The sequence below is a fragment of the Mesoplodon mirus genome (genome assembly GCF_964341445.2).
Source record: "Mesoplodon mirus genome assembly, chromosome: 16".
Taxonomy (NCBI): domain Eukaryota; kingdom Metazoa; phylum Chordata; class Mammalia; order Artiodactyla; family Ziphiidae; genus Mesoplodon; species Mesoplodon mirus.
This window is the reverse complement of record NC_138992.1, coordinates 70,922,583-70,948,591: the sequence shown is the minus strand read 5'-3', so window position 1 is coordinate 70,948,591 and position 26,009 is coordinate 70,922,583. Positions and strand designations below refer to the sequence as shown.

General features: G+C 44.4%; 1 protein-coding gene across 4 annotated transcripts in view; it reads left to right on the top strand.

The window, feature by feature from the left end:
- CHD7 (chromodomain helicase DNA binding protein 7) overlaps window positions 1–26,009 on the top strand; it is a 181,491-nt gene that overhangs the window by 92,183 nt on the left and 63,299 nt on the right. For all 4 annotated transcript variants that reach the window (XM_082601631.1, XM_082601630.1, XM_082601628.1 and 1 more), the window contains exons 3-4: window positions 6,865–7,295; window positions 21,976–22,117. In XM_082601631.1, coding sequence (XP_082457757.1) covers window positions 6,865–7,295; window positions 21,976–22,117 — 573 coding nt within the window. The remainder of the gene's footprint in view (window positions 1–6,864; window positions 7,296–21,975; window positions 22,118–26,009) is intronic.

Here is a 26,009-nt window from a genome sequence, read left to right as displayed (position 1 = left end):
GGGCATATGGCAGATCTATTCTAAGGACAAAATGGAAGCAGAAAACCAAAGGTTCAAAAATGCCTTCAGATGATTTTTAGATGAGATACTTCACAGTAATTAAAATTTTTTTTTCAATTCTAAAATTTAATGATTCTTCTGAGGGACACACTAAGATAAGTTATTATATTTCAAAATTCATTTTATTTAACTTAGTAATTACCTTCACTGCATATATATTATAATGGAAACTGTACAAGTCAGAAGATTATATGATTATCCTAATGTTCCTGTTTTATTCCTACATCTGAGCATAATTGAGTAAGCAGTTTCAGGGCATTTATATAAAGTAGTATTTATTCGTAGAGTCACATACTATCTTTTGAAGCATTTGATAACCACTGCTTTGAGACTGGCACGTGCCGTCTCTCTTGTTCTCTCTCACACTCTCACATCCCTGCCACAGAGGTGATGGATTAACTGTATCAGTATAATCCAGAGTGTATTTTGAAGAGCACTTTTATTCAGGATATTCTTGGAAAAAGAATATCTTTTTCCTGTATGGCACACTGTGTCCTATTCCCCCTCAGAGTGTAGTAAGGGCTTGGAGAGTTTTACAGTAAAGAAAAATGCTTAACTTTGTTTAACCCGGAATTCTCAAAACTCCCGTGACCTGAGTCTTCTTTTCTTGGAACACGTCTTAAAATCCTAAACTTAGAAAATGTTGTTCTATACTTTCTGCCTTCTCAAGTCGTATGACCAACAAGCATGATGTTGTTCATCTTTGTGTCCATAAAAGTATTCACTCAATATTTTTTTCCTAGAAATTGTCTTTAAAAATGAGCTGAATAAAACTAACTGATCTATGAAAGGCTTGAACTTGAGGCCGTGACTCTGGTACCAAATTTAGTCAAGCAGAAAATATTCTAATCCTTTTTTTTTTTTTTTTTGTGGTACGCGGGCCTCTCACTGCTGTGGCCTCTCCCGTTGCGGAGCACAGGCTCCGGACGCGCAGGCTCAGCGGTCATGGCTCACGGGCCCAGCCGCTCCGCGGCATGTGGGATCCTCCTGGACCGGGGCACGAACCCGCGTCCCCTGCATCGGCAGGCGGACTCCCAACCACTGCGCCACCAGGGAAGCCCAGAAAATATTCTAATCCTTGATTCTTTTCTTAAGATTATTTCTGTACGTATTATTTTGTATCAAAGTTAAACTATTTCAGTTGACCATTCAAACTAACATCTGTTCATCTTGATCTCCTCCCCACAAAGCAGGTTTTAAAAGCTGCTTGTGATGCATTTTTGTGCCCTCTGTCGCCCCATCCTGGACGTGGTTTGTTGCTTGGGCTGGTCCACGGAGGCAGGAGCCCCTGGCCAGCGTGTGTCTCCCCTTCCGTCCCAGCCTGGCTGCCTTTTTTCCAAGAACCCCCCTTGGCATCAGCCTGGGTTCGGTGCTCCGTTCTCCCCCGGCAGGTACCAGGGCTGCTTGGTTTACTGTTAGGTCCTCAACTGTCTGTTGGATGAATGAATGAATTGGGCACCAAGTATTACTGAGCAGTCTTCTTTTTATCAGTGTCATTGACAAGAAAAAGATGTGAAAATCTCAGTGGGACTTACTGAACATTCGCTAAATGATCTTTTGAACCCTGGTACACTCCTTTGGCTGGAGATGGAGCTTCAGGGTTCATATTGGAATTCCTTTTGAGAAGAGTGTGGAGGGGTTGAGACCCTGTGGGATCCTGGAAAAGTAAATAGAAGTGAAGAAGGCCGGTAGTAGGAACGTGTCTCCAAAGTGATTTTTTAAAAAAAACCCAAAACTGAATTGTACTTTTCAGTCTTAAATGACTACTTAATATTTGTATTTTTACAAGCCGCTTCAATCCCAGTGGAGCGTGTTAAGCTTGTACCTGTTGTCACGTGGGTCGTAGCTGGCCTGCCGCTTCTCCCCCAGAACCGGCGTTTCTCTGAGCTTGCGAGGGCCTGTCTGCCTTCAGCCTCATTTGTGGGGCGGGGCGTGTCTCCTGGACGTGCCATGTTACTCTCATCCAGTTGGTAGTATCTTTTCCTTATTATAAAGTAGTGTTTTGATTTTAGATGTGTTCGTGTCACCCAGTAAGTAGAACGTTTGCCCAGAGACGTCCTGTATTACCGAATGGTGTGGGTTTGCAGGGATTGTCCATACTGGAGACATTGCACACTATTTGCTCATTCATGGTGCTTGACCTTGGAAGCAGGTTGAGGCTGCAAGACTATAATTAAGACAAAATATGGTTAAATAAGATAGCCTTTAAAGTCAGAAAATGCTGGTTAATGTTGGAGGGAAAACACAGTGGAGATGGATGAAAAGTGTCTTCTTACACATTGTTTTTATGTTGTTCTGACGGAGGCTCCTGAGCGTTTTGGGTCACGTTTGCTTAAAGGTAACGGAGGGGTTGGCCTCGCCTCCCCGGCCCCTCTCCTTTGGTTAAATTTACATCCTGTCTACTCTGCTGTTTTATATGAGGCCACTTGTTTATGTGTTTGTCTAATTTATATGTTACGAAAAGTGAAGTTAAGGCTAAAAACAACTATCTTTAGTTTATGGTAATTTTTTGGACAACACGCACCTTGGATCGTTTTAATTTATTGTTCAGCTATCCGTCATTCTGTTTCAGTTTCAGAAGTCCACGCATAGTCCTTATATATTCCATAATGCTCCAAAAGGCATATGGAATTATGATAGCAAATATATCAAGCAGGAAGTCCTAAAGGGTGTATTTAAAAATACCTTTGGTGTCTAACATTCTCTGCTTTTGCCCTAGTAAATGAGAGGTATGAGGAATGCCCTGTATGGTGATATCAGATGTTAATGGCATTGATTACCTGTCAGGCAGTGGGAATTGATGGGAAATGTCCGCTGTAAAATTAAATAGCATTAGAGAAGACTGTACCACGCGCGGGGCGTTGGGAGGGGAACGGCGGGCCTGGGAGACTTTGTCAGGGTATTACTGGGAGCTCCAGGTTTTTTCCCCACATGATTAAGGCAGGCCATCTGTTCTTTGTTAAATGTTTACAAAAACAGCTTTTCTCTAAAAGATTTAAGGAGATGTGGGCCTGGTAAACACTATAATATTTCCGAGCACCTTTCCACCCTATTTCAAGCAGTACCAAAACACAGTTCTGCCGCATATCAAACAGGACTACTATCCTTTTTGTATTTGGTCTTTACATTTTTTTCCTTCCTATGGAAGATTAAATTTTTAAGGGATACTAATTTATGGCTTCATGTATTACTGAAAGGAGCATCCAAAATGATTTGTGTGCTCAAGTGCAGATAAATTTTCAGTCCTCTGGTATCATGTGTTACACGCTTTTTCTGATTGACAAACGTGGACCAGGTATCTCTCATCAGAAGCTGGCATTTGGTTACCGGAGTTAATGCCATGCAGGTTAAAGAAAGGTACACATGCAGAAAAATGGCACAGATGAACTGGTTTGCGGGGCAGAAATAGAGACACAGATGTAGAGAACAAACGTATGGACACCAAGGGGGGAAAATGGCGGGGGGTGGTGGTGGTGGTGGTGGGATGAATTAGGAGATTGGGATTGACATGTATACACTGATGTGTATAAAATAGGTAACTAATGAGAACCTGCTGTATAAAAAAATAAATAAAATTCAAAAATTAAAAAAAAAAAAAAGAAAGGTACACATACCTGGAATTACTTCACCGTTCTAAGCTGTAAGCATTGTTTACTGGTAGACTTTCCTCTTTCCTTCCCTTTCCAGGAAATGTTTTTTCTTCCACCTCCTGAGAAATAGCTTGTCCCAAATAAGTTTGATCTCTGTGTCTCTTATGAAAAGATTTGGCTTTTTCCTTTTTACTTACATTAGGAAATAATATGTAACAATTAATTCTACTTCAGCAACTTAGGTATAGTAAAACCGTTAAGTCAGATCCCATGAATTCTCAGCGAAGGCTAATTTGGAGAGTTCCTTGGTTGATGTTTGTTAAGCATGTCTATGAGGGAAAACCCAGGGGCAGGTGAGTGGCTTTTCTCAGGACCTGGTCGGTCGTGTCACCCCCGGATGGACACTGCATCCATGTGCTCATATTCTCAGTCTTCTGCCCTGGCTTCTCTCTCCTCCTGTCTGTCCTTACTCTCCTTCAGCATCTTTATTTCTCAGCTCTGACCAAGAAAGGGCAATGTGTATTTTAAGATTTTCTCATACCGTAGGATTTTGGAAGAGACTTTGGAAATCATCTAAAGCAAACACTTCATTCTGCAGATGAAGAAGAAGTGAAATGGTTTTCCCCAGATTATAAAGCTCATGGCAGGGCCCAGACTAGAATTTTCTCTCTCTCCTCACAGTTCTGGCTCCTTCTCTTACACTAGTGCAGGTGGAGAACTGCATGTAGGTTTCTTCAGTAACCATAGTAGGTTTTATTGGGAACAGGAAAACCAGTTTCTTTTCTGGAAGTGACTTCTTTTTCAAAATGTTTCTTTGGATTACTGAGCACTTTGGAAATAGAGTGAAGCCTGCGGCACCTTTCCTAGGAGGATGCCCGTGTGTGAGGTTTTAGGAGCCGGACAGAGTCAGAAGAGCACTGGATTTAGGAAACCTAGATTCAGATGTCACCTCTGTCCCCCATGGTGTGGCCTTGGGTAGCCACATGGCCTCCTCCATCATCAAAAAATCTAGAAACAGTAAATGCTGGAGAGGGTGTGGAGAAAAGGGAACACTCTTGCACTGCTGGTGGGAATGTGAATTGGTACAGCCTCTATGGAGAACGGTATGGAGGTTCCTTAAAAAACTACAAATAGAACTACCATATGACCCAGCAATCCCACTACTGGGCATATACCCTGAGAAGACCATAATTCAAAAAGAGTCATGTACCAAAATGTTCATTGCAGCCCTATTTACAATAGCCCGGAGATGGAAACAACCTAAGTGTCCATCATCGGATGAATGGATAAAGAAGATGTAGCACATATATACAATGGAATATTACTCAGCCATAAAAAGAAACGAAATTGAGCTATTTGTAATGAGGTGGATAGACCTAGAGTCTGTCATACAGAGTGAAGTAAGCCAGAAAGAGAAAGACAAATACTGTATGCTGACACATATATATGGAATTTAAGGAAAAAAATGTGATGAAGAACCTAGGGGTAAGACAGGAATAAAGACACAGACCTACTAGAGAATGGACTTGAGGATATGGGGAGGGGGAAGGGTAAGCTGTGACAAAGCGAAAGAGCGGCACGGACATATATACACTACCAAACGTGAGGTAGATAGCTAGTGGGAAGCAGCCGCAGAGCACAGGGAGATCAGCTCGGTGCTTTGTGACCACCTGGAGGGGTGGGATAGGGAGGGTGGGAGGGAGACGCAAAAGGGAGGGGATATGGGAACATATGTATATATATAACTGATTAAATTTGTTAAAAAAATTTTACTTCTTTTCTGAAAAATGGGGGTAAATTATCACATTTTGGTGTGAGTTCAGGTGCACACACTCCTGAAAGCACCTTGCTGAGTGTATAACATGAAGCAGATGCTCAGTAGAGGTGAGTTGTATTGGAATCTGATTTGTAGCCCTTTGTGGGTGGTGAGTAGCAACTTCTGGGCGCCTCAGCAGACCTGGACCTGGGCTTTCCTGCGGCTCCTCTTTTGGGGATCATGTGTGAGGGGCGCAGTTCTCAGTTCCGTCACTTGCATCCATAACTCCTTGGGTGCGTTCTTCATCTTAGCAAGCCTCTGTCTCTATGGAGCTCTCCGGGCTGGCATGGGGATCGAATGGTGTCCGGGCATAAAGTGCTTACTTAGCACATGCCCAGCACATGGTAAGACTGTTTAGTACATTCTTGTGGCTGTTATTGCTGTTGCTGTTTATATTACAGTTACTGTTTAGTGTCTGGAGAAGCATATGAAAAAGGCAGGAAATGAGTGACATTTGCAGATATAACATTTTCAAGTATTGCATTGAATTGTAAAGGCTCATTAGATGTCAGAGTTTACAGTGGAGACAGATGGTCCCCTACCCCTGCCCTGATTTGTGTCATGACCACTCAGCATCCCATCCCAGGTGTTGGTATTCTCCACCACATTTAAGACCATTTCTGGGTATGGTCTTAGTGGATGCTGAAAATCTCCTGCAAGGCATGTCAAATTGACTATGTGGGGGCGCTTTCTCTCTCTCTCTCTCTCTCTCTCTCTCTCTCTCTCTCGCTCTCTCAGTGAGATTTGGAAATGTAAAGTTTTAATAACTTAAGAAAAACATTGTCTGCGTTTTCTATCAGTATGAGAAATCTAACCAACCCAAAGTCATTAAGCTTGTATATGTGCTTTTAATTTGACATTTGAGTGTCATTTAAATCAGAAATGACCTGTACTGTATAAGATTTACGTGTTTACACTCAGATTTCAAACTTTCATGGTATCTGATTCTTACAATGCTCAGTAGACTTGTTCTTTTTAAAAGTGACTTGATTATATATCTTTAATTGGAGTTCCTGTTCCTGCATGGGGAAAATTCCACTTGAATTCCATCTTTGTGTCTTAGCTTTTGCTGCTGTTTTGTCCTTCACCATTTCCTACCTAGGTGCTAAGAACATGGAAAGTGTCTTCAGCTGAATGAGAAATTTTCTTCCACCTGAACAGAAGTTTTTACTGTATTACTAAATTGCCCTCTTTATTTATTTAAAAGCTTTCCTGTTGAAGAAACCTATTTTTTTTTCTGGATGAGAGAAAATGATAGGTTTCACAAATGCATAGTTGGTTAAGTTTGCTACCTTGAGTGTAGTGTAAGTTTCAGAAGCATCAGCCACTTAACTTTCAGTTCCTTTCTTCACTACGAAGAATGATAAACTAACTTCAATTCCTATTTGTGTCTCTTAGCATTCTCCATCGGAGCCCTTTCTAGAGAAACCAGTGCCGGATATGACTCAGGTTAGTGGACCGAGCGCTCAGCTAGTGAACAGTGATGATTACCTGCTGTCAGTAGAACAGCAGCCGCAGCAAAAGAAGAAGAAAAAGAAAAACAACCACATTGTTGCAGAGGATCCCAGTAAAAGTTTTGGTAAAGATGACTTCCCTGGTGGGGTTGATAGCCAAGACCTACACAGGAACTCACTGGATGGGTCCCAAGAAGAGAAAAAGAAAAAGAAAAGGCCGAAGGCAAAAAAAGATCCCAAGGAACCGAAAGAACCCAAGGAGAAAAAAGAGCCCAAGGAACCCAAGACCCCGAAAGCCCCTAAGATCCCCAAAGAGCCAAAGGAAAAGAAAGCAAAACCTGCGACGCCCAAACCCAAATCCAGCAAAAAGTCAAGGTAGGCTGTGGGCGGAAACAACCACCCCCAGACACAGTAGAGACAGAAGCACAGCGGTCACAGCCTGTGGAATGGGGGTGGGGGCACAGGGTGGGCACGGGGCACTCGGACATTTGTCCTCATTGCTGAGCTGCTGTTTCTCATACCCAAACTGAAACGTTAAGGTGTTCATGCATTCTAAGATTCAGGACTCAATGATTATGAACTGTTGATTCGGTTGGTAGATTCTTTAGAAACGTTACTGGATAAAAACTGTCTATTATTTTAAAATCCCTTTCTTGTATTTTTGTGAAAGTCTGTCATTTAACGAATAGAACCAAGTTAGCAGCACAATCATTTGTGAGCTTAGACCACCGACCTCATTCTCAGCGACGGTGCCCAACTGGGTAAGAAGGATTGTAGAAGCAAGGCGAGTCACTGTATTTCACTAGGCTTTTCTGTCCTGCTTCCCAGAAGTTGAAACGGGAGAATGAATTCTCGCCGCTTGGCAGGCGGAGTAAGCCTTCCAGGGGCAGCGTTGAAATCCTAGTGGGCAACATGGGAGAAATCAAATAGCAGTTACCCATTAGATATGCACTGGAGAATAGCATGGATTTTAGGTCCTAGGAAATAGCCGCCTCCACATCATACTTCCCCTCTGGTACTTCCCCACCAACTCTCTGACCCCCCAGGAGGCATATTTATTCAGTAAGAAAAGCTGAGAGGAGAAGACATTGAAGGCTAATTTTTTTCATTTGTACCGAACATTTCTTACAACTGTTCTGAACCAGTTCCAAACATCTGAATCTGTTTTTCAGAATGTGGCTCATGTTAGAAAATATAGTTTCCAGATGGAAGTATGGTCAGACTTGGTTCCTCTGAACCTGTTTGCGGACGCAGGAGAAAACACGCTCCACCTCCTCCCGCCATGAGCGAATGCCCGCTTGTGCAGGGCGCGTGGCGTTCCACCCCGAGATTGACATGCTCCACGCGGGCTTTGCGAGCTCACTGGCCTGGCAGCCCTGGGCTTCTGAGCTTTCTTGTGTGTCAGGAGCAGGTACACAAAGAAGGGTGGTTTCTGTAACTAGAAAGATGCCGCAAAGTGAGAGGACAAACTTGGGTTTTCAACTTCCTGCTAAAAATATCTAAACAACCCAATACATTATTCTGTAGTGTTTTGAATCATAGACATTAAAAAAACTTTTGTCACCAGTACTTTTTATGGTACCCAAATAACTGAATTACAGTTGGCCCTCCACAAAGGACTTGAGCATCTGCAGATTTGGGTATCCGCCGGGGTCCTAGAACCGATTCCTTGCAGATACTGAGGGACCACCGTATATTCAATAACTCAGTCTTATAGGTAACTTAATATTTGCATTCACTTATCGTGTCCTTTGATGCCTCAGTGTGTGGTCTCTTAATTGAAAGCCATTATGTTTTTCTCCCATTATGAACACTCCTCTAGCCTCAGAATTTATTATAAATTCTATTTTCATTTACTTAAGCAATATTTTATTAAGGACTTACTGTTTGTAGGTACTGTGTTAAGTCTTAGGGATGTGAGCCCAGAGGACGGTTAGACTTTCAGTCTGATTTATGAGGGGGTTTTAAAAAAATACATAGTTGCATAAGTCTGAGTATTGTGCTTTTGGTAGGAGGAAGCATGTGCTTTATTTCTCCTAAGGAGAAAGAAATCAAAGCAAAATCTTAAAAGAATGTATTTTTTTAAACAAACTTACAATGTAAGAGTGTGTGTTCTGGGCTTCCCTGGTGGCGCAGTGGTTGAGAGTCCGCCTGCCGATGCAGGGGACGCGGGTTCGTGCCCCGGTCCGGGAAGATCCCACGTGCCGCGGAGCGGCTGGGCCCGTGAGCCATGGCCGCTGAGCCTGCGCGTCCGGAGCCTGTGCTCCGCAACGGGAGAGGCCACAGCAGTGAGAGGCCCGCGTAACGCAAAAAAAAAAAAAAAGAGTGTGTGTTCTGAAGAAGTTTTCTGGAACTCAGATCATATATCACCAAAACTAACTGTAGCCTCAAAATACATGTCTTAAGTTTTTATCTTAATTTTTTGAATTTATTACCAAATGGTAAAAATTGATTTAAAAACCCCCACTGTATCTTGGATACTTACCATAAATTTCCAAATATATTCTTTCAAGCTCTCAGTCTACCTCAGACTGACCCTATCTTTATTTTTTTCTTTTCTTTTTTTATAAATTTATTTATTTATTTATTTATGGCTGCGTTGGGTCTTCGTTGCTGCACGTGGGCTTTCTCTAGTTGCGGCAAGCGGGGGCTACTCTTCGTTGTGGTACATGGGCTTCTCATTGCGGTGGCTTCTCTTGCTGCAGAGCATGGGCTCTAGGCGCGCAGGCTTCAGTAGTTGTGGCTCATGGGCTCTGGAGCACAGGCTCAGTAATTGTGGCAAATGGGCTCAGTTGCTCCGCGGCATGTGGGATCTTCCTAGACCGGGGCTCGAACCCGTGTCCCCTGCGTTGGCAGGCGGATTCCCAACCACTGTGCCACGAGGGAAGCCCTGACCCTATCTTTAAAAACGTACTTTAGCACACCCTTACATCCTGTAGGATATGTTGGGACAGATATTAAATTGCCCTGTTTAACAGTGGAACTTACTGAATTTTCCTAATGACCATAAACAGGTGTTAGGAACTTGGGGCATCAAGTCCAGTCGTTCCTGGGCCCCCCGCCTCCTTGGTGCAGGTGCAGACTCTGCCTTTACCCGGTAGGAGACCCTTTAGTGCAGGCCCATCTGTGCCCTCAGCTGCCCAGCCTGAGGTGTGAGTCTCTGTGCAGGGTGAGCAGCTGACGTGGCTGAGTCTGAGTGATAGCTTTGCGCTGGAGTCACACACTTTTGGCAGGAGGAAGGCGCGTGATTATCTTCTCCTAAGGAGGAAGTCTAGTACTTTTTTTCTCTTTATTTTTGCTTTTGACTAGTAGTCTCAGTTGATGGCTGCTGTAGGTGACAGTCGTTTTTCCCCGAGTGGTGTGAAAGTAATTGAGGGGCGCCCTTCTTTAGAGCTTGGAGAAGTGCAAGTGGGAAGGGGGTGCATCCAGGAAGGCCGCTGAGAGCATTTGCGGCACCTCTGCTGGCCCTGGCGACTTGACCTTGGAGGGCCACTTGCTGATTTAGGATGAAGTGTGGTGGGGATAACGCCTGAGAGGTTTTCCTGTCGTGGATGTTCAGATGGGGGTGGCTGTCCAAGAATATGGTAACTGAATAGAGATTGTCATTGAATTAACCAGCCAACCCATTACTGTGTTGAGCTACAGTGTTTCAGGTGGTCAGGGGAATGGAGTATCTCAAGTTGTGGTCTTGTTGTTCCTCTAAGTCTAGGAAGGAAAAAACATCCCTGAAGCAAGGATAAGTAGATTGCACACAGCTACATGTAAATTCTGAATAGCATAGCAGAATAATTATGTAAATTGAATATGCAGTGATGAAGGTAATAGGAGGTTTGGGTTATGTCAGTGCTGGGGCTGAATTGCCAGAGCAGGTTGCTTTAGGCGCTGGAATACTGCAGTGGCAATTTTGTTTTGCAGAACGTTATGTGATACCAGTTATTTCCATCCTTGAATAAGTTAACTTGATGAATTTGTTTATACAGAAAATAATTCTCCTACAGAGGGCTGAAACAGAGGGGATAAACAGAAATGGAAGGAAACATTTACTGTAGAACTACTCACATCTTTCTTGTTTGGCCCTCTATGCCTTATCACTGGTGAGATTCTCCGAACAAACGTGCTGCCCTTTGAGCGGCTGGTGACGGCAGTGACCCGCTGCGGGTCTACATTATGTCCACACAGGAGAGAGCTGGTTTTGTGTCATTCACATACTCACAGTCATAGATGACATGAGAAAGGTGGCTGTCATTAGTGGGGCTGATTTTCTTTGTGTGCCTTCACGGTGTCCTTCTCACTACCTGTCATCCCTGAAAGCCACTGAGGCTTGAATTTGTGGCCATTCCCAGCAAAGTGGCCCTTTTGGCAACCAAGATATAATTGGGTCTGTCTTGCCTATGCAGGAGAACCTAAAAGAATCTGCCCAGAAGCTGTTATATAGAATGGTAGTGAAACAGAAAAAGGTGTCGGCATTTCAGAAAGAGACATTTATTTATTTGTTTGTTTGTTTGTTTATTTTTGGCTGCCTTGGGTCTTAGTTGCTTCGCGCGGGCTCTCTCTAGTTATGGCAAGCAGGGGCTACTCTTCGTTGCGGTGCGCAGGCTTCTCATTGTGGTGGCTTCCCTTGTTGCGGAGCACGGGCTCTAGGCTCACGGGCTTCAGTAGTTGCAGTGCATGGGCTCAGTAGTTGTGGCTCGTGGGCTTCCATAGTTGTGGCACGTGGGCTCTAGAGTGCAGGTTCAGTAGTTGTGGCACGTGGGCTCAGTAGTTGTGGCTCGCAGGCTCTAGAGCACAGGCTCAGTAGTTGTGGCGCATGGGTTTAGCTGCTCCGCGGCATGTGGGATCTTTCTGGACCAGGGCTCGAACCCGTGTCCCTTGCATTGGCAGGCGGATTCTTAACCACTGCACCACCAGGGAAGTCCCCAAAAAGAGACATTTAAAATCTTGGTGAAAAAAATGGACCACATGCCTCTTTTCTAATTAGGACCATATCTTTTTTTCCCCTCTTCCCATTTTACATTAAATATATATTTTTCTACCTGTCTAGTGCTTTCCCCAGGTGTCTTTATAGCTTTTAAATATTGACGGTTAATATTGAAAATAAAGGCTAAGACATCTGTGGCCTGGAGAGGATGCCATTTTGCATATGGAAGGATTCACGGAGCTGAGATATGAGGATTTGTGGTCTTCTCTTCAATGCGTTTTCTGTTGTGTATGCTTGGACCTTGTGAAATGAGAGAGAATTTGGAGGAAGTGCTTCCTTTGAATGACTCTTGGAGGATTTAGTGGTCCATTTAGCTATATAAAGATTCTTTGAATGTACATAAAGAAGGGAACTTAGCCAAAGGTTGTGACTTGACTACTGAAGCTTCATTTAAATGAAGCCATGGAGATTTGCTTCTAATGCAGTTTCTAGGAACTCATCTGGTCCTTGCCCCCCTCTCCACCCCCAGTATTAAAGTTAATAGGAAGCTAAAATGCTACTTCTCAATTAAGAGTGAAGATATATATTTTTTAAACTGTGAAAAGTAAACTTACCACTCTTACTTCAAAAGACATATAAAGTACCCCAAACATGTTAAGTGTATTTTTTGCATACCACACTGTCATTAATATTTATGTTGCTACTTTCTTCTGAGGAACTTAGTTAACTCTTCAGATATTGTTTTCTCAATTATGATCTAAAAGAGTATCAGCATTTACCTGAGAAATATTTTTATTCCGCCAGCAAGCCCAATAGTGGTGTATTTTGAGTAACTTAATACATATTTTCTAATGTGCTCTTATATATGTAAAATTTCTCGGACACAAAAGCAAACCGTTAAACTTGTTTTGCTGATAAGTACAGAAAACCTAGATAGTCAGATATCTCCCCATCAGGTAATAAAGTAAATTAAACCAGCAGCTTTTCTTCTTCTATTTTCTTGTTCTTTCTTTTATTCACGTGCCGTGACTTAGCTTTGACCCAAGACATTGGATAGTTGAACAGACTGAATTAGGTATTTTGGATACTGTACCAGCAGAAGAGAGTGTAGGTTTCTCTGGCATGTGGTTACAAAGGACTTTTGAGCCCTTTAGGTGTTGGCGAGGAACAAGGAAGAAGTGTCTTGAGCATCACGCGTCTGCCCACTGGCCTGCCCTGTCTGCTCCTGGTCGTTACGTCCAAGCTCCGGGCCAGGGGTGCAGCCAGGTGCCCCCTTCCCCTTCTGAAGACTGCCTTCTCTTTGACAAAGGCACTGGGCCGTGAGGTCTTCTTAATCCCCGTGGGGATTCCTTTCCTTCGAGAAAGGAACGATAACCATCTCAGAGACTTCCTTGTACATGTAAAAGGCCAGTGACAGGCCACTTATGACCCTTCCGCTATCTGATTTGTCTTAAGTCAGGATGAGCAGGGGGGGAGCTGTCAGCCGCTTTTAGTTCAGACCCTGCCGTCTCTGATAGCCCGTGATTCCCTTGACACTCACTGGGGGGGACGGAGGCCCAACAGCAGTGACCCTTAACAGCAAGTTCTGCTGACTCATGTCTGGGCCGGATGCAGGAATGGGCCACAATGGGCCTGGCGGGAATTTGTTCCTGCCCGTCCAGTGAGCTGCAGTGGACTTCAGAGCGGTGGCCTGCTGGCCTTGTGGTTGCGTGGGAGAGGTGAGGTAGGTCCCACTGCACCCATCGGAGGAGAGGTGAGAGGTGAGGCGGCCCTGGGCAGCAGGAGGGTGTTAAAGGGGCATTTTTCTGGAGACGCCTTCCTTTGAAGTCTTCTTAAGTGGAATTTTAGGGTGTCGCGTGTGTTGCCGTAGGAGATGTGTTGGGGATGTCAGAGTCGGAAGATACAGAGCAGAAGGCGTCACAGGCTGAGTTTTTAAATTATCATTTAAAAAGTCTATGGATATGAATATGCTTTTGAAAAGTATGAAGTTCCGTGCAGAGGCAAAACGTGTCACGTGGTACATAAAGATCTTTTTGCTAGTTGTCTTCTGCCCAGACAGAGCCCCCTGTGGGGTGTTGGATGCAAAGCCGCTGTGAGAGCGTCAGTCCCGTGAGACGCTGGGCTTTGCTTCAGCCACCTTTCCATGGAAGTCCGTGTGACGGAGCTCTAAAATGTTTAACAGGGAGCTGGAGAGTTCGAATTAAGAAAAAAGACACTGTGGGACTTCCCTGGCGGTCCAGCGGTTAAGACTCCGCGCTTCCACTGCAGGGGGCGCGGGTTCGATCCCTAGTCGGGGAACTAAGATCCCACAAGCCCCGAGTGCTGTGGCGAAAAAAAGAAAAATGACACTGTTCTCTCTCTCTCTCTCTCTCTCTCTTAATTTTAGAAAGGCAACACCCTTGAACTTCCATTAGATTACTAATTTTATGTGTAGCCTGATTCCTGTAGGAATAATGTAACTTCATGCTTCTTCTGTCGGGGTAGGTGGTGAGGTTTTCTCCTCATAGGCCTTGCCATTTGCTCTGCCTAATTCTCCACCTACATACCTCATACCCCACCTGATTAAACCGAGGGTGGGCTGCATGTCTCACCGGTTGTCATAGCCACCTTGGTGGATCAGAGAAGATACTTATGAATCCAGGAAGTGGGGTTCTGGCTGCCAACACTGCCCTCGCTGTCCCCGTCCTGGGTCGTGGGAATGCTGGGCGTGAATAAGGCTAGCATCTTAGGACTTGGCACAGATAGCCAAGTATTGGCCCTTGGAAGAATATCCCATAGTAGAAGGGCACTGAAAGGCATGCTTTCTGCACAGGTCGTGTGATGTCTGATTTGCCCGATCCTTCCTGCTGTGTTGCAGTGCCAGGCGGTGCTACAGAGCTGGGGGGCTAATGTTGATGTTTGCTGAGCTTCTGGGATCGGATAACACATCAGCTCACCAGACTTTGCTTCCATCTTACTTCTGGTGGATCTTAATTCAGTCCATAAAACTCAATAACCTTTAGATTTTCAATTCGTGACTTGGTGATTTTTTTTTCCATCTACAATATATTCAACATTAAAAATGGGTTTAGCTCTTTCAGGAGAACTTTCTACTGTACTTTCTCTTTCATTTTTTAAAAACATTCTTCTTTATAACATGGCCAACTGGAGCTTTCCTCAGGACAGGGTTCTGATGTTATTGGAAGGCCACCCAGGGATGAGCCAGAGTAACAGAAGCGTTCACCAGGGAAGGTTTTCAAGGCCTGGAGGGTCCCCCAAAAGGCCAGCCCAGTGCTGGACCCATAGTACGTCTCCACGAGGAGGTGAGACCTTCAGGCCGGCCCCAGGACGAAGACAGGGGCTCTGGAGCTGGGCAGGTTCTGGCCCAGTCCTGGGACGGCTGCTTCCTGGGCTGAGCGTGTAACCTCTTTGACCCTGTTTCCTTATCCTTGCACAGTTTGATTGTAAGATGTGAAGGCGAGGCCTGTTGAGTTTGAAATACACATTTTAAATGAAAGCAAGTTGGGTTTCTGTATCTTTCCTAACTTTCTTTGCTATTCCCTTCCTAGAAATTTAGCACAATTAATGTACTTCAGGAGTACTTGATCGTGTAAGAGCTACTTAAGGTAACAATTTAAATTATTTGGAGCTACTTAAGGTAACAATTTAAATTATTTGTCTTCGAGGCAGAGAAGTTAAAAACTCTATTGATAATTTGTCATTGCAATTTGTTGTTCAGAAGTAAAATAGAACCCCCTCCCCTAACCCCCTCTCTCTTCCACTTCTCAGCTTTCCTTCTTTCTCTTTCTCAAGCAGAAGCGTAGGGTGAAGAATTTGTGGGTGGCATTTAGGAGTCGGGGGCCGGCTCAGCACCTGAGGGCTGACTGCCTGGGCGGACGGGGGCTCCTGTCCCCCGATCCTGCCCAGATGCTCTCTGCCCCGTGTTGCCTTGTAGGGAGTCTCAAGCATTCGGACTGTCTGCTGACTGCTGCTGGGCCCTTGGCCTAGGGAGCTCCAAGGGCCTTCATGTGAAGGTGTTGAATTGTGCGTTTCTTGTCTGTCGTGCAGAATTTGTCTTGACTCTTATTTCATTAGTTTATTCTGTCACCTGCATTTTATCACATCCCAGTTTAGCTGTTAAATAAAATTTTAGTCTTAGGACTTTAACGTTTTTATTTTACTTTGTTGGGTTATTTTACTTCATGATGTATCACATTTTACATTGCCTTCATTGATCCTTTTAAACTTTTAGTACTTTGTCTTGTCGCTTTTTTAGTTTGCCTCTTTATCTTTTAATTTTCTGTTTCATTGTTGAAAAACTTAGAGGAAAATCTGAAGTTGAGAGGCCAGACGCTTTTCTCCTAGCAGCCTTGAGACCTTGACCCTAGCGGCTCATGTAGTTTATCATACATGATCTTTCTGAATCACGACAAGCCATACACTTCCTGAATCACGACAAGCCATACACATCACTCACTTCTCATCCATGACATTCAGTTTTTTATTAAAAGGCCTTTATGTATGTAAAATATGAGGATCTCTTTCAGTACTCTCTGCTCTCCTAAAAGATGGTAGTGTGGGGCCTCCCTGGTGGCGCAGTGGTTGAGAGTCCGCCTGCCGATGCAGGGGATACGGGTTCGTGCCCCGGTCTGGGAGGATCCCATATGCCGCGGAGCGGCTGGGCCCGTGAGCCATGGCCGCTGGGCCTGCGCGTCCGGAGCCTGTGCTCCGCAACGGGAGAGGCCACAGCAGTGAGAGGCCCGCATACCGCAAAAAGAAGAAAAAAAAAAAAAAAAAAAAAAAAAAAAGATGGTAGTGTGACACTTTGGCTTGATTTCCTGAAAACGGACCTGTTTGATCTTCACGAGCCTCCAGGTTGATTTTCCCCGACGTGAGGGGGCCCGTCACTGACGTGTCCTGTCTCGAGGGTCTGTGTGCTGGAGAATCCTTGCTGTCCTGCTCCGCCCAGCCCCGCCACTGTCCACACAGCTTCACCCGCCGACTCCATTCCTCTCGTTACGTTGGGCTCCACGATACGGTTCCTTTTCAGACTGTCTTTCCTTCGAGGACTTAGACCCTTAGGCTGATGCTTATCCATGTTTCCCTGCACTCTGTAATAAATCAGGGCAGCTAGCTGGCTTTCCAGTAAGTTCTAGCCCTTTGCATCAAGTCGTGTTTAAAAAACCTGTACTCGTTCCTCACCGAAAAGACTTCATTATTTACATGCTCTATCTTAGCTTGGATTTATGTGTCCAGCCCCACTTCAGGTACTGTCACTGGGCCCGTCGCTGGGGACTCCTAAGCCATACACTGAATGTGTCCTTCCAGAGGGATGACTCCCCCCGTGTGGACCCCTCCTCTCTGAACCCAGCACTTGTTTCTTGGAGTTCTCATCAGGGTGGTGTAGGTTATGATCACATGGGGTTGGGGGAGGCAACCACAGAACTTTAGAGCCCGGTCTGGCAGGGTGACCTAAGTGTCCCTTAGCCATGGACCCTGAGAATGTCCCGCTGCTCACCACTGGGACCTCCCTCTCATGGTGAAATGGGTCATGTAAGTAAAGCTGGTGGAGGGACGGTGGCCCTACAAACTGCCAGCAGCATCCCCAGGAAGATATAACCCTTTCCAAGGGTACAAGGGCCTGCCTAGCTTCACGAGGGGGTGGCCCTGCATCTTGGCCTCACCAGTAATGGTGCGCGATAAGGGTCAGGAAATGAAAGAACTCTGTGAGTCCGGAGGGGAGGTATACAGGTGTACGGGGTTTGAAAACTTGCTAGGTTTCACTCTACTTTGGTAGTAGCTTAGCCCCATTTTACTGAGCTTCATAAAGATAGAATCTACGTGGGGTTTTCGTAAATGTAAATGAGTTAATGAGAAGAGCGCTTTAGCTGCAGGTAGTCAGGGCTGTGTATGTGTTTGTTGATTTCACGGTTACTTGTACTGTTTAATTGGTCAGCTAAAGTTTATAAGTAGCCCACCTGACCAGGTACAAGGAATACAGAGATAAATAAGACACATTTCCTCCTTGAGCTAACAGGATAGTTGGAGAAAGACATATGCACACACACACCCCCGGTGCTTTGGTTTTACTGCATTGCAGTAATGTTACCACCCAGTACTGTGTGTTTTAAACATCCCTTGTGTGGGGTACGTCACGTGGCCTGTGGAGAGTGTGAGATCTTACTAATCCAGACTTTGGTGGCCAGAAAATGGTTCTCGGACTGAGTGATGTCCAACTGAGCCTTGCAGATGAGCGCGCGAGGAGCAGTGGAAGGAGCCGAGACGTGCGTCCGCTTCTGGGAGCGGTCCTGTGCATCTGCGGGGTGGAGGGTGGAGAGCTTGGGGTGTGGGAAAAGTAGAAAAATAAAGTTCATGTTGCCGATTATACAAACTGCGCACTGAGAATCTCAGACGGCAGTACACGTGGGGCTGGGGCTTTGGGCAGGATGATTCGGTTGGGTCTGTGTGTGAGCGGGCCGCTCTGCTGGTGCCTGGAGCTGGGTTCGCGGGGCATGTTCGGGCGGCAGGACTGAGCCGCAGAGCTCGGGAACGCGGCGGGCAGGGCCGGTCCAGGGGACGCGTGGAGGCAGCCCCGGGGCTTCTCCGGGTCAAGGCCAGTCAGGGCTGGACCCCGCACAGCTGGCTCTTCTGGCCGTCCTCGCTGGCGGGGCGTCGGGCCGGGGCCAGCCCTGCAGCTGTTGGCGGCGCCTTGAGGCTCTGGATTCGCGCCAAGCAGCCCGTGGCCTCTTCCCGGACCTTGTAGTGTCGGGTTGAGGGGTGGTCCTTGTAAGTACCGCTTCCTTGTCCCCAGCCGGAAGAGCTGCCCTCTTCGTGCGTTCGGGCTTCCCAGATGATAGCTGGGGAGAGGAATGTGTGTACGGCCGTGTTTTGGCTCTGACATTACGAAAGACCAGCCTTGAACCTTACAGATTTGGGTCGCGGCTGTGGCCGTGGGTTACGTGTCCTTTCGCCAGCAGTCTGATGGCGGGTGGCCCTGCCCCTGGCTGGTGACGGGGACGAGGCGGGGAGGCCGTTGTGACAGTCGGGGTGGGACTTGATGTGCGTCTGAACCAAAGCAGGGGCCAGGGGTATAGAGGCGAGTGGCCTCTGGGCTGGTGTTGAGACTGTTGATAAAGGATGTCCCTTCTCTCCACGTGGCCCAGGTGACTGGGACGAGGCGGGGAGGCCGTTGTGACAGTCGGGGTGGGACTTGATGTGCGTCTGAACCAAAGCAGGGGCCAGGGGTATAGAGGCGAGTGGCCTCTGGGCTGGTGTTGAGACTGTTGATAAAGGATGTCCCTTCTCTCCACGTGGCCCAGGTGACGTGGTCACGACGCAGAGGGTCCTGTCCCTAAGTCTCCGCAGTCGATTCCGCCCGTGGGTCTGAGCCGCAGTTAGAGAACAAGCTCCCAGTCGAGTGTGCCAGGTGCTTGGAAAGGTCGAATCTTGGAGCAAGATGTAATTACTAACCTCATTTTATGGATGAGAAAACTGAGACTCAGGGAAATGAGATGACGTATCCAGAGTCACAGACAGACAGGTTATAAATGACAGAGTTGGCATTGAACTGAGGGCTGTCTGTAATCAGTGCTCCTCGTTGGCTTAAAAAAAAAAAAAATGCTGGCTTTAGCTCTTCTGGGGCAAAGCAGTTTTAATGTAACAGTTGAAAATCCAAACGAGCTTATTGCAAAATAGTGGCAAAGGCAATCTGATGTAAATAACTTTATCGTGTCTTTGATTGTAATGTCTTGGGGTGAACATTGAAGGCTTTGTAGCTTTTTTGACTGCTTGGTGTGTTTTTGATTTGTACGTTGATGTCATGAGAAGATGTTAGCAAGGAAATGCTTAGATGTCTCGGAGCAGCATGAATAGCTCAAGGTCCACTGAGTTTAGAAATCCTCCAGTCATCAGAGCTGGGGTGGCTGCTTCCCTTGGCTACAGGCGTTTTGTCCGCGCATTTGGAGAGGTCCTGTCTGACTTTGCACGTTCTTGGAGGTTCCACAGAGTGCATCCTTGGGAAGGGCAGATGGAACGTCATTAGCACGTCTCTCCTCCAGCAGACTGACGTCTCCTCAGACCCGGGCTCTGGCGGGCTCCGCGGCAGTAAGCCTTTTTCTCCCGTAGGACGGTTTACCCCCTGGTGCAGGAACCCCACTAAATCAAATTGTGTCCTTCACTGGGGTGTGGAGAGGGCACCGGGGAAGGACCTGATGCCAGCTCTCTTTACCTGGCAGTGGTTCAACTCCGTGACAGGCCTACCTCTGATTTAAACAAATTTGAGAAATATGTAAAGTTTTGGAAGCAGTTTTGCACTGATTTGATAAAAGAAACCACAAAACACTGCAGCGCAGGTGTTGAGAATGTTTGAAAGCTGATTGAGGGAAGCAGATGGCTTTAGTCAGTGGCATCCAGCCAAAAGAGCAGGTGCTGGTCATGTGACCGCTGGTTACCAGGGTAATCTGATTGCTCTTGGCGTGCAGATGAAAGGAAAGGGGCCCAGCGTTCAGCTGTAGTATTGTATAATTTGTGGCAGTTAGAGCGGAAATAAATGCTGGAAATGGAGCCTCATAGTAGGGGAGACTTCTGTCCATGTGTAGCGTAAACACTAGGACAGTTGGATGAGGAACTGTTGTATGGATTTTTTTTTTTAATTTAAAAAATATTATGCTTTCTGTGGATCTTTCGGGGCTTAAAGTTTTTAGGACACTCCTTTTTTTTTTTTTTTTTTTTTTTTGTAAATTAAAAAGAACTCTTTAAACCTAACTGCTGCTTGCTATAATCTGAATTGTCGTAAGTTTTTTCCTTATGTGGCCATTTACTAGGCTCAAATATTAACAGAACAAAATAAAGACAAGCTCTGAGTATTTGAAAATGACTAGTTTATGATTATCAAATATTGTATTTATTCATTACAAAAATGCCTTTTAGGTGTGTAATTATACTAAATACTTTTGAAACATTTTACATGACGTGCTTTACTTAAATAAAAGCATATTGGTATCTTGGCCTCTTTTCCTTTTGTAGTTGTTGGGATTGAAAAAAAGTGCTGTTTAATGCATTCTGACAGCATACTTTCCTAGGAATTTACAAACTTAAATAAACTTTTCAAAGCTTTTCGAAATGTATCTTTTGTTTTCAAAATTTATTAGAATTTTAGGCTTTCTTGAAATAGTAAAACTAATTATTACTGAGGTTGGATTATTTGAAATGTTGGATAGTAAATGGTAATAGTCAATATTAGGAAACCCTCGGGGCTGGGTTTTGGGAATTGGTATGGAAGGCAGCACCAAGTGCGCATTCTAAAAGAATGGCAAATAAAGGTTCTGAAGGTGATAGTAAACTTAAATCTAAAAATTGTTTTCTTACAGTTCTTTCTTGTCTTTTGACTTATGTAACATTCAAATCCTATTAACATTTGATGGAAACATACTATGGAACACGCACTTGAATTGTTGGGGACACTTTGGTATATTTTTGTATTTTGGAGACCCAGCTTTTGAAAAAAAGGCCATCGTGACGACCTAAAAAAAAAAAAAATGTCTAGACCAAAATAAAGCTGATTTTTACTTAAGAATACAGCGTTAAATAAATTTATGTAGAAGAGGAATTGCTATATAGCTTGTTATGTTTTAAAAGGTTATAAATTGAATTAAAATGTATCTGAATGTTATAAAAGAGGACACCTAGTAGTACTGGTCAAGAAAAGGACTTAAACAGGAGTATTTAAAACTATCTGCAAGAGACACAGAAGAAATGATCATTATGTTCTAGTTTTCCTTGACAGTTTTAAAAACCATCTTCTGGTACCTTAAAAAAGTTGATAGCAAAATGATTTCTTAATCCAGTTTTTCATTATGGCTTGGTGTATTGCCAGGGATCGTGCATCGTCTAGATGAACAAATGTATTCTGTGTGGTATCAGGAGTTTTTGCATGCAGTTTCTTTTTCATTAGGTCAGATATTTGCTGAAGGTCATCGATACGGGGTTTTGCTGTAAAAACTTAATTGAGAGTACTGTTTAACTCTCGATGGCCCACGTGCATTGATTTATCAATTGTTATAGATACTTTAGGGATATTGATGTGGGAAATACAAGGCATGGGGCGTACGAAAAACCTTGTTAAAAAGTGAACACTAAGTGATCCACTTTGAATTCTAGTAATAAGAAACCTGATTCAGAAGCAAGTGCTTTGAAGAAAAAGGCCAACAAGGGAAAAACAGAAGGTTCTGAGAATTCAGACTTAGACAAAACACCCCCATCATCTCCTCCTCCTGAAGAAGACGAGGACCCAGGTGTTCAGGTAATACCATTATTCTGATCCTGAGCTGTGGTTGTTTAGCGTGGGTAACTTTAGCTGCACATCGAGTACACTGGACCTCCCTGTCTTTGTTACAGAGCTGCTGTAGAGATGGCTTTATTGTCATCTGGAACGTTATATCCATAGTGATGAGAGCTGGGGGGCCAACCCAGAATTAAACTCCTGACTTCTTGGTTTTGCCATCTTTGACTCTGTGATAAATAAAACGGAGACTCTTCATTTATTTCTGTACATGTATCTTTTGATGTTTATATATATGTTAGTGTTAACATAGTCTTAATATGTTGGTTCATTTAAAGCTTCACCCACACTTCTAATTTTCTGCTAAGTTTGGTTCCTTGTCAGTTCTTTTATTTTGCAGAACAAAAAATCACAGTGTAATCTGTAGCTCGTCTTCAGGTTTCTGACATCTGACGGTCAGAGTATTTGTGTAATACTAAAGTTTCTGAACAAGTTAGTGACTTTCTGGACAGCAGCACTGCACAATTTTCCAGTGTTAGAGTCTCCTGACTTTTGGAGGCTTTTATAGGAATCGGTCAAAAAAAACTGGCCCTGAAATAAACATCAGGAATTTAGGTTCTTGTGCGTAAAGCACACTGCCTTCGCTGATTGGACAGTAAGTAAGGGACCCCTACACGTGACCGTTAAACATTATTTCCTTGTTACGTTCCCTGGAAGCATGCCAGCTTGGTCCTCTGGGATGGCTGGGAATGTGGCTTCTGTGAATGACATCTCAGTTATCAAGGAGCAGTTACTGAGGATCCTGCTAGAAAAGCAAGCAGCCCCTGGAAGCGGGTTTGACCTTTCCTAATGGTTTGGTGCACTCTCGGTACTTCTCCCTGTACCTAGTGATTTGCTTAAATGTTAGAAACAAAGTACTTGCAATATGCAGCTCTGTGCTAAAGAATTTCAGATAGATTTTGTTTGTTTGTGTGTGTGTGTTTAACTAGAACTCCTTGGTATCTATAACTTCACAGAACGACCCAACCTTAGAGGACCTGAAAGGGCGGGTAGAGAGAGAGAGAGAGAGAGAGAGAGAGAGAGAGAGAGAGAGAGTGTGTGTGTGTGTGTGTGTGTGTGTGTGTAAATGAATGTGTTTCAGTTTGGTTTGGTTCTATAATTAACATAGTGATAACCTCTGGCAGTTTGAGTTAATTTTGTAATTTCCTCTAACTTTCCATATCAAGTGAAAAGATACTGGGAAGGTAAGTAGCTATCTTTTAAAAAATCGTTTAGGGCGTTTCAAACTAAAGTATTTTTAATGATTTTGAATTTAATTCTTATGCCCACAGGTGTTTTTTTTTTTTTTCCCCTGAATTGTTTTTGCTTAAACCAAGACCTTCGTGCAGTAGTATTTGGACAATACTAAGAAGACCGTCACACAAGTCAAGAAAATTCTGTTGTTCTTTCACAAACACTGCTGTCTTTTTACAAGTCTGTTTGCATTAACACAGACTCAGATGGACTTTATGAAATACTAGTGGTGTGGTTTTTTTCCTTCTGCATTTCAGTTATAGAAAATGCTAATCAATGCAAATGAACATCCATGCATCCTTTCTAATTGGCTGGTGCTGAACTGTCACGGGTCAGACAGCTAATATCAGTAAACACACAGGTCCATGTTTCTCAGTGTCTCTTCTGTATCACAGCAACACAGGAAGTGACGCTGACTGCTTGTTTGTTGTGTTTCTTCCTGTAGCACACACGTAAAGGGCTTAAAGTTCTTGAGTTTTATGATCAATTTGTTTAAACTTTAGTAAATGCCATGTCTTTTTTTTTCTTTTAACAAACTGAAAATTGTGTCACAAAGTACTACAACAGTGAGATTGTGGTAACACATTTAAATTTGCTCTTCAGCATACCTGTTTTAACTATATGAAACTTTTCTAAAACAATCCAAGTTTAACAAGTTGACCTGTTATTGTAGTGTTAATTCAAAAGTTTTCAGCTTTAAATGCAGTTCTTATATTTTATTTTGATTCCCCCAAATGTTTCAAATAACAATAGTTTAACAGACATAAAGAAGCCTATTATGTGATAAATAATTTTATTTTATGTTGGGAAATTGGAAAAGGAACCTTGATATCCAAAATAAATGAACTTAAGATCAATTATTATTTAGAAGGCAGAGAAGCCATATAACATTTAAAAATTTTAGAAAGTTGAGTTGTCATTCTATTTTGGGGTTTCTTTTATGAAGTGACCTTGTATCCACTATTACTAAGCCTATCACTGTTGCATAGATTTATAACACAAAGTTGATATGAGGAGAAACTTTCGTTATAAACATTATATTCACCAATATGTACATTTCTATTAGAAAAATAAACAGACGTCTCTGTTTTTTTTTTTTTTTTTTTGCGGTATGCGGGCCTCTCACTGTTGTGGCCTCCCCCGTTGCGGAGCACAGGCTCCGGACGCGCAGGCCCAGCGGCCATGGCTCACGGGCCCAGCCGCTCCGTGGCATGTGGGATCTTCCCAGACCGGGGCACGAACCCGTGTCCCCTGCATCGGCAGGCGGACTCTCAACCACTGCGCCACCAGGGAGGCCCAGACGTCTCTGTTTTATTGTACTGGAACATTTCTTTAGTATCAGAGTGGGATTTAGTGTAAAGTGGATTTGTCTTAGACTCTGTCCAAGGATGTTTAGTTACTTGTGCTGGAAGAATACTAGGGCAGTGTGGCCCCAACCATGGAAACCTGATAAAACATCACAGATGTGTCATTAGTAGCACATTCTCCTTACAGTAATGACAGAAAGATGAAACTGTAGATTCACCCATTTCCATTTAGCTAAATTGATGTATCAAAAGAAATACAGATACTGTACTAAATTTCACCAAATTAAAATGTTGTTCCTGATAATAGGCTTTTATATCTTAAAGAAACTGACAGCCAGAAGCAGGCGATACTAAAGTAAGCCGAAGAGGCGGAGCTATTCCACATCAGCTTTGGGAAAAGAGGAGGGAAGCCGTGTGACGTAGCCCGGCTTCGGAGCCTCATTGCTTTCTGACTTTCCCTTGGAAAGGTGGAGCTAGTTACTGATGACTGTAATCCTGCTAATAGCATGTGGCATTAACGTGTCCCTTTAAGTGCGCTGTTTTAAGTGCTTTCAATGAATTCTCTTAGGAGATCTTCACCGTATACTGATGAGGCAGCTACCATCATTACCCCTAGTCTACAGACCAGGAAGCTGAGGTCCCTAAAGGAACTCGTCCAGGGTCACGCAGTGAGAGCCTGGCCTCATTCTGACGTGGGCACTCAGCTCCTGGACCCCCGAGGTCAAACTGCCCCTGGTGATGTGGGGCAAGATGGAGGGTGGTAAGACCCCCGCTGGCCTGGGTGTCACCTCCACATGGAATTGGTTATTCTGTGTGGGGCTGGAGAGGAGAGAAGGGTCAGAGGTGGAGCCTTTGGCCCACATCACCGCTCCCTCTCGTCTGAGCCGCTAGGAAGTCTGTTAATAAGATGTCCCCCCCACCGATACCTCCCGGCAGAGGGGTACATCGTGCCTCTGCAGCGCTGGCTGTAGGGCTGAGTTCACAGCCTCGAATGACCCATCTGATGGTCCTGTTATACACAGTCGTAATGTGAGCTGTCTCACATCCCCTTTGAGAGCAGGGGGAGCACAAACTTAATACAGTAAAACTGAGTGGTTCCCATTCTTTTAGACATGCACGGGGCCTTGTTGGTCCTGACTTGTGCCCTGTAGGTCCCATGCCCGTCTCTCCTGAGGTCTGCACGGCAGGGTAATTTGCTTCTCTCTGCCCTACTGTCCCAACTTTAAAATTTGAAAGGCTCTTCAGAAGGGTTTCTTTCATAATTCTTAGAGAACAGTTAGCATCAGTGTTACTTTTCTCAGTATTCTTTTTAT